We start from the raw sequence: 12,503 nt of genomic DNA, 5'->3' as shown, positions 1-12,503 counted from the left end.
TTTTTTTTTTTATTGCAGAGCATAACACGTCTTCACAGCCACTGCAAAGTCGGGCTGGAGCCGCCGATGGGAAAACGAAACCTAAGCCGAGCACTGTGGCTCTTCGGGGGAGGGCAGAGGACTCTGGCTGTGCGGGGCGTGGCATCATGTCACAGAGCGTTAATCTCATGATAAAAAAATTATCGCCGTTAAAATTGAGTTAAGTTAACGCGTTAATAACGCAACATTTTTGACAGCACTAATATATATATATATGAAGTTTATATATATAAACATAACTATATACACTCTACTACTAGGCTATCAGCTCATATACCATGAGTAGAGAAAAACAAAATGGCGGCGCGTATCAAGTCAGATATATCACTTTGTTATCAACTATTTAAAAGAAACAGAAATAGCTAAATAAAAGAATATAGGGGCGGCACGGTGGTGTAGTGGTTAGCGCTGTCGCCTCACAGCAAGAAGGTCCGGGTTCGAGCCCCGTGGCCGGCGAGGGCCTTTCTGTGTGGAGTTTGCATGTTCTCCCCGTGTCCGCGTGGGTTTCCTCCGGGTGCTCCGGTTTCCCCCACAGTCCAAAGACATGCAGGTTAGGTTAACTGGTGACTCTAAATTGAGCGTAGGTGTGAATGTGAGTGTGAATGGTTGTCTGTGTCTATGTGTCAGCCCTGTGATGACCTGGCGACTTGTCCAGGGTGTACCCCGCCTTTCGCCCGTAGTCAGCTGGGATAGGCTCCAGCTTGCCTGCGACGCTGTAGAACAGGATAAAGCGGCTACAGATAATGGATGGATATATAGGGCTGCATGACTCTTGATGAAATGGGAATCACAGTTTATGATTGTTTTTTGTCTTAGAATTGACATTATGCTTCTTTGATCAGTTTAGCTTTAAGTAAACTAATCAAAGAATCCTTACATTCCTCTGGCAGATGTTTGTGGATGATGGCTCGTCTGCATTTCTACATTTGCACTACAAAATCCTGAGCAACAGTCACCATTGTTTAGTATAAAGGTTTAATTAGGCTGGTGTGCAGTGTGAAAGTGCACACAATGTCTCATCTCATCTCATTATCTGTAGCCGCTTTATCCTGTTCTACAGGGTCACAGGCAAGCTGGAGCCTATCCCAGCTGACTACGGGCGAAAGGCGGGGTACACCCTGGACAAGTCGCCAGGTCATCACAGGGCTGACACATAGACACAGACAACCATTCACACTCACATTCACACCTACGGTCAATTTAGAGTCACCAGTTAACCTAACCTGCATGTCTTTGGACTGTGGGGGAAACCGGAGCACCCGGAGGAAACCCACGCGGACACGGGGAGAACATGCAAACTCCGCACAGAAAGGCCCTCGCCGGCCCCGGGGCTCGAACCCAGGACCTTCTTGCTGTGAGGCGACAGCGCTAACCACTACACCACCATGCCGCCCAGACCAAATAGTGTTCTAGAAAAATTCATTTTTATTAAAATACCAGATGGCCCTCCCACAGAAGTGATGTTTGCAGAGGGCCATCTGGTAGTTTAATAAAAATTAATTTTTCTCAAACACTATTTGTTTCCGAAAATGAAGGTTTGTCTGTTGAAATCTACAAATACTTTTACTTAACATAAGTTTAAGAGTAAATCCGCTGGAGGATCCCTTTCAAAACAAAAATACATCAAACACAAAATATCCAGAAAGTCTTTCTGTATAAAACTAGACCGTAAAAAAAATCCCAATACCGCCTGCTATCATCCCAAAAAGTCCCCAATAAAAAATAAAAAAAATCAGAACTTGACTCCTTTAATTTGTCCTTTAATAAGAGTTAAGAGTGAAGCATGTTCTCTTCTCGCACCTTGCAGGCCGCGTGCAGGACCTCCGTGACTGTGTGCTGTCCACTCAGAGCCACTGTAACCACCTGATAGTCGGGCATGTAAACACACACAGGCTTCTCTGTCACGCCTCGGTCCCACTGACTGCCAGTGGATGGAGCTAGTGAGTAACCATCGACTAGAGTGTCCAGTCTCTGTGAATGTGAGAACAGAAATCACACCTTTCATCAGAGGAAATGTAAATCTGGGCACAGGCTCAAAGCTGCCATTAACTCGAGCATCTCATTAATCTGAATATAACGAGTGTGTAGCTGGTTTTTAGTTAGAATTGCTTCAAACTTGGCAGCGATCTGAAATAAAAATATATCTGTCTAAGCCACTGATACTGTCTTGCTAAAATACACAAAAACATGACAGTTTTAACAAATATACGGAGGGCTTGCACAACTGGAGGCTCAGATTTCTCCAACTGTGAAGATATTGTACATTAAAGGTGCAGTATGTCATTTTTAATGATCTCCCCAGACCTGTAATAATCACATAATCTCCAAGATCCCCTTAGAAAAACTGCAGTGGCTCTGTTTTCTTCATGTACGGCTTCTTTTACATTATTATTATTATTATTATTATTATTCCTTACATTTACTGGCACATTTCATTTCCATTTATAATATAATAATTATTGGATTTTTATTCTAATTTTACACACTTTTGATTATTTACACTACCGTTCAAAAGTTTGGGGTCACCCAGACAATTTTGTGTTTCCCATGAAAAGTCACAATTTTATTTACCACCATAAGTTGTAAAATGAATAGAAAATATACAGTGGGGCAAAAAAGTATTTAGTCAGCCACCAATTGTGCAAGTTCTCCCACTTAAAAAGATGAGAGAGGCCTGTAATATTCATCATAGGTACACTTCAACTATGAGAGACAGAATGGGGGGAAAGAATCCAGGAAATCACGTTGTAGGATTTTTAATGAATTAATTGGTAAATTCCTCGGTAAAATAAGTATTTGGTCACCTACAAACAAGCAAGATTTCTGGCTCTCACAGACCTGTAACTTCTTCTTTAAGAGGCTCCTCTGTCCTCCACTCGTTACCTGTATTAATGGCACCTGTTTGAACTCGTTATCAGTATAAAAGACACCTGTCCACAACCTCAAACAGTCACACACCAAACTCCACTATGGCCAAGACCAAAGAGCTGTCAAAGGACACCAGAAACAAAATTGTAGACCTGCACCAGGCTGGGGAGACTGAATCTGCAATAGGTAAGCAGCTTGGTGTGAAGAAATCAACTGTGGGAGCAATTATTAGAAAATGGAAGCCATACAAGACCACTGATAATCTCCCTCGATCTGGGGCTCCACGCAAGATCTCACCCCGTGGGGTCAAAATGATCACAGGAACGGTGAGCAAAAATCCCAGAACCACACGGGGGACCTAGTGAATGACCTGCAGAGAGCTGGGACCAAAGTAACAAAGGCTACCATCAGTAACACACTACGCCGCCAGGGACTCAAATCCTGCAGTGCCAGACGTGTCCCCCTGCTTAAGCCAGTACATGTCCAGGCCCGTCTGAAGTTTGCTAGAGAGCATTTGGATGATCCAGAAGAGGACTGGGAGAATGTCATATGGTCAGATGAAACCAAAATAGAACTTTTTGGTAAAAACTCTACTTGTCGTGTTTGGAGGAGAAAGAATGCTGAGTTGCATCCAAAGAACACCATACCTACTGTGAAGCATGGGGGTGGGAACATCATGCTTTGGGGCTGTTTTTCTGCAAAGGGACCAGGACAACTGATCCGTGTAAAGGAAAGAATGAATGGGGCCATGTATCGTGAGATTTTGAGTGAAAACCTCCTTCCATCAGCAAGGGCATTGAAGATGAAACGTGGCTGGGTCTTTCAGCATGACAATGATCCCAAACGCACCGCCCGGGCAACGAAGGAGTGGCTTCATAAGAAGCATTTCAAGGTCCTGGAGTGGCCTAGCCAGTCTCCAGACCTCAACCCCATAGAAAATCTTTGGAGGGAGTTGAAAGTCCGTGTTGCCCAGCGACAGCCCCAAAACATCACTGCTCTAGAGGAGATCTGCATGGAGGAATGGGTCAAAATACCAGCAACAGTGTGTGAAAACCTTGTGAAGACTTACAGAAAACGTTTGACCTCTGTCATTGCCAACAAAGGGTATACAACAAAGTATTGAGATGAACTTTTGTTATTGACCAAATACTGATTTTCCACCATAATTTGCAAATAAATTCTTTAAAAATCAGACAATGTGATTTTCTGGATTTTTTTTTCTCATTTTGTCTCTCACAGTTGAGGTATACCTATGATGAAAATTACAGGCCTCTCTCATCTTTTTAAGTGGGAGAACTTGCACAATTGGTGACTGACTAAATACTTTTTTGCCCCACTGTAGTCAAGACATTTTTCTGGCCATTTTGAGCATTTAATCGACCCCACAAATGTGATGCTCCAGAAAGTCAATCTGCTCAAAGGAAGGTCAGTTTTATAGCTTCTCTAAAGAGCTCAACTGTTTTCAGCTGTGCTAACATGATTGTACAAGGGTTTTCTAACCATCCATTAGCCTTCTGAGGCAATGAGCAAACACATTGTACCATTAGAACACTGGAGTGAGAGTTGCTGGAAATGGGCCTCTATACACCTATGGAGATATTGCACCAAAAACCAGACATTTGCAGCTAGAATAGTCATTTAGCACATTAGCAATGTATAGAGTGGATTTCTGATTAGTTTAAAGTGATCTTCATTGAAAAAAAAACAGTGCTTTTCTTTCAAAAATAAGGACATTTCAAAGTGACCCCAAACTTTTGAACGGTAGTGTACATATTTATATGATTTTTTTTTTTACTTTGTCACTGCTATTTATTTCATTCTATGGATGGATAATGGATGGATGGATGGATGGATATATTTCTATTTTGCGTATTTATTATTGCAATTCTATTTCTACATACTATTTATAAATTATTGATTTCTGTTCCTGCTATTTATTTCATGATTATTGTTTTCCTGTTTTTTATTTTGCTATTTAATTTATATATATATATATATATATATATATATATATATATATATATATATATATATATATAAAGCTCCTCAGCTCTGCCCCTTTCCCTTAAAGGTCTGTGGTGTTGCAGGGCAGGAGATGCATTAGTGTTTACATAAACACTGTAAAAACCACACAGCTCCCCTTTACAGGAGAAAATATAGCCATTTAAACAGAAAGTGATTCACTTTCTGTTTAATCCAAATAAAACGCTATACATGGAACATAATGTGAGTCTTTTAGGGAGTTTGCCGGTTAAAATGAGAAACTGTGATGCCATCAGTTAAAGTGCGCGCGCGCACACACACACACACACACACACACACACCTATGTTCCATCACTGAACAGAACAAAAAAGGTTTCATTTTGAACTCGCCAGCTCCGAGACTCAAAGTCGCAGTGAAAAATGTGCCAAGAAAAAAGGGACACAACATTCTGGTAAGTGTGTGTCACCGGGCGAAACGGAAACTGCGTTGTGTGTGTGTGTGTGTGTGTGTGTGTGTGTGTGTGTGTGTGTGCGCGTGCATCCCAGTCACTGAGCTGCTCCAGTAAAATAAAGCAAAATGAGAGTGTTGTGTCGTTATGGGGTAATAATGGAACAATCAATGATGTAGTGGTAAAGTTTATTATTTTTCTCTAACAGCATGCTCTGAAGCATTTTATTCTTCTTATATCAAAATTAGAAAAACAAATCATACTTCTTTATCTTCTTATAGTTACAATTAATGTTCTATAAAACAACTTAGTTCCTTTTCTCACTTATTATTATTTCTCCCTTATTGTTATAGCAGGCCGGAGATGAGGAGTGAAGAGAGGAGTGAGGAGTAATGAGTAAGATGAGGACTGAGGTAAGGAGTCAAGAAAGGAGTGAGGTGAGGAGTGAGGTAATGAGTGAGGAGTGAGGAGAGGAGAGCAGTGAGGTGAGCAGAACAGTGAGGTGAGCTGTGAGGAGTGAGGAGAGGAGAGGAGAGGAGAACAGTGAGGTGAGCTGTGAGGAGTGATGAGAGGAGAGGAGAACAGTGAGGTGAGCTGTGAGGAGTGAGGTGAGGAGAACAGTGAGGTGAGCTGTGAGGAGTGAGGTGAGGAGAACAGTGAGGTGAGCTGTGAGGAGTGAGGTGAGGAGAGCAGTGAGGTGAGCTGTGAGGAGTGAGGTGAGGAGAGCAGTGAGGTGAGCTGTGAGGAGTGAGGTGAGGAGAACAGTGAGGTGAGCTGTGAGGAGTGAGGTGAGGAGAGCAGTGAGGTGAGCTGTGAGGAGTGAGGTGAGGAGAACAGTGAGGTGAGCTGTGAGGAGTGAGGTGAGGAGAGCAGTGAGGTGAGCTGTGAGGAGTGAGGTGAGGAGAACAGTGAGGTGAGCTGTGAGGAGTGAGGTGAGGAGAGCAGTGAGGTGAGCTGTGAGGAGTGAGGTGAGGAGAACAGTGAGGTGAGCTGTGAGGAGTGAGGTGAGGAGAGCAGTGAGGTGAGCTGTGAGGAGTGAGGTGAGGAGAGCAGTGAGGTGAGCTGTGAGGAGTGAGGTGAGCTGTGAGGAGTGAGGTGAGGAGTGAGAAGGTGAGCTGTGAGGAGTGAGGTGAGCTGTGAGGAGTGAGGTGAGGAGTGAGAAGGTGAGCTGTGATTAGTGATGTGGAGTGAGGAGTGGAGAGCAGTCTTAAAAGAGTGAGCCGTGGAGGAAGGTGATAGTGAAAACAAGCAGAAGAGCTGAGAAATCAGACGAGGTGTGAACACAGTAGCGTGACTGGAAGAGGAGTGATGAGAGCTTTTAATAACAAATACAGAGTTAAACTGAACCTGTGAGCTGACGGAGGGAGACGGACGCAGAACACTGCTTCATGGCACTGAGGAGGATCTCAGTAACTCAGGCATGAATCATTTTATACTGTTTAATGTATAAAATGAAATATAATAGTTAGTTCCTTTTCTCAATTGCGTTATAGCAGGCAGGAGATGAGGAATGAGGAGAGGAAAGGAGTGATGAGTGAGAGGAGTGTGCTGAACAGTGAGGTGGGGAGTCAGTTCAATGTATGAAGTAAAATAAAAGATGAAAGCATGAGTCTCTCCACGCGAGTTCTGGTTAAAGCTTATTAACACACACTTCACACCGATTTCAGTCACTGCTCACGTTCACGTGGGAATAAAACACGCTCAGCGCTGTAACAGTCCGGACTGTGAGCGGAAACAGCGGCCTTGTTCACGGAGCTGGTGGAAAGAAACTTGTTTCAGTGTTCCACCTGTCAAGGACAAATACAGACTGCCTCTGTGTGTGTGTGTCTCTCTCTGTGAGTGTGTGTGTGTGTGTGTCTCTCTCTGTGAGTGTGTGTGTGTGTCTCTCTCTCTCTCTCTCTGTGAGTGTGTGTGTGTCTCTCTCTCTGTGAGTGTGTGTGTCTCTCTCTCTGTGAGTGTGTGTGTGTCTCTCTCTCTGTGAGTGTGTGTGTGTCTCTCTCTCTGTGAGTGTGTGTGTGTCTCTCTCTCTGTGAGTGTGTGTGTGTCTCTCTGTGAGTGTGTGTGTCTCTCTCTCTGTGAGTGTGTGTGTGTCTCTCTCTCTGTGAGTGTGTGTGTGTCTCTCTCTCTGTGAGTGTGTGTGTGTCTCTCTCTCTGTGAGTGTGTGTGTGTCTCTCTCTCTGTGAGTGTGTGTGTGTCTCTCTCTCTGTGAGTGTGTGTGTCTCTCTCTCTGTGAGTGTGTGTGTGTCTCTCTCTCTGTGAGTGTGTGTGTCTCTCTCTCTGTGAGTGTGTGTGTGTCTCTCTCTCTGTGAGTGTGTGTGTCTCTCTCTCTGTGAGTGTGTGTGTGTCTCTCTCTCTGTGAGTGTGTGTGTGTCTCTCTCTCTGTGAGTGTGTGTGTCTCTCTCTCTCTCTCTGTGAAGTGTGTGTGTGTGTCTCTCTCTCTGTGTGTGAGTGTGTGTGTGTGTGTGTGTCTCTCTCTCTCTGTGAGTGTGTGTGTCTCTCTCTCTGTGAGTGTGTGTGTGTCTCTCTCTCTGTGAGTGTGTGTGTGTCTCTCTCTCTCTCTGTGAAGTGTGTGTGTGTGTCTCTCTCTCTGTGTGTGAGTGTGTGTGTGTGTCTCTCTCTCTCTGTGAGTGTGTGTGTCTCTCTCTCTGTGAGTGTGTGTGTGTCTCTCTCTCTGTGAGTGTGTGTGTGTCTCTCTCTCTCTCTGTGAAGTGTGTGTGTGTGTCTCTCTCTCTGTGTGTGAGTGAGTGTGTGTGTGTGTGTCTCTCTCTCTCTGTGAGTGTGTGTGTGTGTTGAAATCCTTACTTCAGACTTTCCTTTCTAAAACAGTAGATGATTTTTATAGCAGTTTCACTGTTTTTTTTTAAATGCATAACAAAACAGAATTGAGTCTTCCTGTCTGAGGTGACCAGTAGACCACAACACTGCTTTAACACTGTCTCCTAGCAACCAGGCCTTATTACATTTGGGGGAAAAAATCACTGAGAAATGAAATAAAAATTTCACCTCACTCACTACAAAGAGAAAAATTCAAAGCTGCATGAGGAGGATCCAAGTTAAAAACAAAAAAAATCCATTGTTTTATTATTATTAAAGTTTCGTACAATCTTAAAGAGTCTCTGAATAAAAAAGTGAGGAATGAAGGAAAGACAGGAAATGAGAATTCCATGAAAGGGAATCTTTGTGCCGTGATGTTTGGAGTCCAGAGCAGAAGACCACATCAATACTCATCACTGTCTCGGTGCAGAGAGACGCGAGCAGATGTCCTTCTGTATAAAACCAGCCTTCACAATAACACGTGTGTGAGTCAGAGGAAAAAACAGACATGAGGGCGGAGAGAAAAAACATTCCTCTGTGCACACGTGTTAATTCCACACATCCAAATGCACCCCTTTTTCATTCTCACTTGCACTGTACACACGTGAAACACATGGAAGTGAACGTGAGGATTTACCTCTCTGCTGTACGGAGGAACGAAGCTCAACTGCTCTCCTGCAGCACTGTCAAACACCTGAAACACAACAAACATACATCAACACACAAACTGTACCTGTCTTACTCTCAGAGAGAGTGAGACAGACAAACAGAAAGAGAGGGATGGAGACAATGAGAGACAGGCATACAGACAGAGAGACAGTGAGGGATACAGACAGAGAAACAGACAGTAAAGGAGAGACAGACTGACAGACAGGGAGAGAGGCAGACAGGAAGACAGACAGACAGAGACGGAAGCAGACAGAGAGACAGACAGACAAAGAGACAGACCTTTGATAATGTGTGAGTGAGAAGCAGAAGGTGTGAGCATGGAATGAAATGAACACTGGTACTGCTGAAATACTGCGCACGCACACACACACACACACACACACAAAATACAAGCCCATCATTTCATCACTAGGAGGCAGCTTTACCTAACAGTTATATAAATAAATCAACAGAACACAAAAACAACTTTGTTGACTAACAGGTGTCATTAGCTGGCAGTGTGTGTGTGTGTGTGTGTGTGTGTGTGTGTGTGTGTGCACTCATGTTATCAAGGCATGCTACCCTCATCTTTGCTGTGAGGAACTAAACGCCATATAAAAGAGAGAGAGAGACAGCGAGAGAGAGAGAGACAGCGAGAGAGGTAGAGAGAGCACAAGAGACAGAGAGAGAAAGGGGAGAGAGAGAGGGAAAGAGTGAGAGAGAGGGAGAAGGAGAGAGAGAGGGAGACAGCAAGAGGTAGAGGGAGAGAGAGGGAGAGAGAGCAAGAGGGAGAGAGAGGTGGAGAGAGAGGTAGAGAGAGAGGGAGAGGGACAGAGAGGGAGAGGTAGAGAGAGGGGGTAGAGAGAGTGAGAGAGCATGAGAGAGTGAGAGGGAGAGAGAGGGAGAGGTAGAGGGAGGGAGAGACGGCGAGAGGTAGAGGTAGAGAGAGAGAGACAGAGAGGGAGAGGGAGAGAGAGAGAGCAAGAGGTAGAGGGAGAGAGTGAGAGTGGTAGAGAGAGCGAGAAGGAAAGAGAGCAAGAGGTAGAGGGAGAGAGAGGGAAAGAGAGCGAGAGAGGTAGAGGGAGAGAGAGAGAGCGAGAGGTAGAGGGAGAGAGGTGGAGGGAGACAGAGAGAGAGGGAGAGGTAGAGGGGGAGTGACCAAGAGGTAGAGGGAGAGGGAGAGAGAGAGGCACAGAGAGGGAGAGGTAGAGAGAGAGCGAGAGGGAGAGAGAGCGAGAGGTAGAGAGAAAGAGGGGGGAGGGACAGAGAGGGAGAGGTAGAGAGAGAGTGAGAGGGATAGAGAGTGAGAGGTAGAGAGACAGAGAGGGAGAGGTACAGAGAGAGTGAGAGAGAGTGAGAGGTAGAGAGAAGGGGTAGAGTGAGAGAGCATGAGAGAGTGAGAGGGATAGAGAGGGAGAGGTAGAGGGAGGGAGAGACGGCGAGAGGTAGAGAGACAGAGAGAGAGGGAGAGGGAGAGAGAGAGCAAGAGGTAGAGGGAGAGAGTGAGAGTGGTAGAGAGAGCGAGAGGGAAAGAGAGCAAGAGGTAGAGGGAGAGAGAGTGAGAGAGAGCAAGAGGGAGAGAGAGAGAGAGGCAGAGAGAGAGAGGTAGCGGGAGAGCGAGAGGGAGAGAGAACAAGAGGGAGAGGCAGAGAGAGTGAGAGGTAGAGGGGGAGAGAGGGAGAGGTAGAAGGAGTGAGAGAGAACAAGAGGGAGAGGCAGAGAGAGTGAGAGGTAGAGAGAGGGTGAGAGAGAGTGAGAGGTAGAGGGAGAGAGAGGGAGCAGTAAAGGGAGAGAGCGAGAGGTAGAGGGAGAGAGAGGGAGAGGTAAAGGGAGAGAGCGAGAGGGAGAGATGGAGAGGTAAAGGGAGAGAGCGAGAGGTAGAGGGAGTGAGAGAGAACAAGAGGGAGAGGCAGAGAGAGAGTGAGAGGTAGAGGGAGAGAGAGAGAGGGAGAGAGAGAGCGAGAGAAGGAGAGGGAGAGAGAGGGAGAGGTAGAGGGAGAAAGAGAGAGGGAGAGAGAGAGCGAGAGAGGGTGAGAGAGAGCGAGAGAAGGAGAGGGAGAGAGAGAGAGGGAGAGAGAGAGCGAGAGAGGGTGAGAGAGAGCGAGAGAAGGAGAGGGAGAGAGAGAGAGGGAGAGAGAGAGCGAGAGAGGGTGAGAGAGAGCGAGAGAAGGAGAGAGAGAGCGAGAGAGGGAGAGAGAGAGCGAGAGAGGGTGAGAGAGAGCGAGAGAAGGAGAGGGAGAGAGAGCGAGAGAAGGAGAGGGAGAGAGAGGGAGAGGTAGAGAGAGAGAGGGAGAGAGAGAGCGAGAGAAGGAGAGGGAGAGAGAGGTAGAGGGAGAGAGGGAAAGAGCGCGAGAGAGGGTGAGAGAGAGCGAGAGAAGGAGAGGGAGAGAGAGGGAGAGGTAGAGGGAGGGAGAGAGCGAGACAGACAGACACCTTGACATGAGAGCTGAGTCATAAAAGCCACTTTAATATTGGCGCCCCGGTGCAGGTCTCTTACCCAAACCATCTGTGTGTCTCCCGGCAGGGCTGCGCTCACTCAGTGCAATTCCCCTCAATACGCCTTTTCATAATTTATGATCCCTCTCTCCGTCGCCTCTCTCTCAGCACTTAATGCGGCGCGGCGTCAGTGTCCCGTTACACTGCACTCGTCAGGGAGGGACAGAGACGTTCCCCAAAACACGCACTGCGTTAAAGCCACACAGGGCAGCGGTGTAGCGTTTCAGGCAGCGACAGTGTGTGCGTGTGTGTGTGTGTGTGTGTGCGTGTGCACTATGATGAAGCACATGAAGTGAACAGAGCTTTTCTTCTTACCTCACGAACAGCAGTGTGAGAGCAGTAGCTCATGGAAATGCAATCCTTGCCAAAGAAATGAAATAAAAGAGAAATAGACGCTTTTAACCCACTGTATATGTTTACACAGCGTTAAAGTGGCCGTGCATTAAAGTATTACATTTCTAAAGACCTAAAAGAGAGAAGGCTGAGCAAGCAGACTGTGTGATGTCTATAAATAACATCTCTTTCAACGTAATAATTAGCAAAGATGAGAGGATTTATAAAAGCCAGGATTTCCCTCGCAACGTGAAGACAGAACGACGCTTCATTAAAGAAAGAGCTCGTTAACGTGCGCATTATCACGTTTCATTCACTGCTTTCAGTGTAGCGCTTAGATAACAATACATCGCCGACACTTAAAGAGGCTGGCTGTAAAACGTTTAACGTTTCAGATTATTTATTTAACCACCTATGTGTATCACAGTACTGTCGGATTCTGCGTTCTGATTGGTCAGATGATAACGCCTGACTTCCTGCAGGCTGGTATGAATGAATGCTCGGGAAAGAGTCGAGCGTGGTACCTGTGAGGCGCAGGGTCTCTTGTCTCGGCTGCGTTTGGTCAAACTGTCCAGGCCTTTGAGTGAGGAGAACACTCCTCTCCTACTGCGGCTTCTCTGAGACAGAGACAGCGAACGCTTCCTCAGCGTGGCCTCGTCTCTGGAGCAGATCTGAGAGACAGACAGACAGACAGAGAGAGAGAGAGAGAGAGAGAGAGAGGAAAACAAAATACACAGAATAAAAAGAGTGCTGGTTTGAGTGCAATCCTCTCACGTGACGCTTTTTCCACAAGGTTCTGATGGTTAAACTGGTGTAAAAGAGCCTTTATTTCTGACACTCGAGACTCCTTCCATAAATCATCTACAGTGGTGC

The 12,503-nt window shown here is 45.8% G+C and overlaps 1 protein-coding gene across 7 annotated transcripts in view; it reads right to left on the bottom strand.

Moving 5' to 3' along the window:
• Window positions 1–12,503, bottom strand: part of tiam2a (TIAM Rac1 associated GEF 2a) — a 232,283-nt gene that overhangs the window by 107,551 nt on the left and 112,229 nt on the right. For 6 of the 7 annotated variants that reach the window (XM_060933762.1, XM_060933755.1, XM_060933761.1 and 3 more), the window contains 4 exons: window positions 12,155–12,301; window positions 11,613–11,657; window positions 8,791–8,847; window positions 1,840–2,010 (listed from right to left, as the gene is read on the bottom strand). In XM_060933762.1, the coding sequence (XP_060789745.1) occupies window positions 1,840–2,010; window positions 8,791–8,847; window positions 11,613–11,657; window positions 12,155–12,301 (420 nt within the window). The remainder of the gene's footprint in view (window positions 1–1,839; window positions 2,011–8,790; window positions 8,848–11,612; window positions 11,658–12,154; window positions 12,302–12,503) is intronic. The other variant, XM_060933760.1, reaches the window with a different exon arrangement.

The sequence above is a fragment of the Neoarius graeffei genome, chromosome 11 (assembly GCF_027579695.1).
Source record: "Neoarius graeffei isolate fNeoGra1 chromosome 11, fNeoGra1.pri, whole genome shotgun sequence".
Lineage (NCBI taxonomy): Eukaryota > Metazoa > Chordata > Actinopteri > Siluriformes > Ariidae > Neoarius > Neoarius graeffei.
This window is presented reverse-complemented; position numbering and strand designations above follow the sequence as displayed.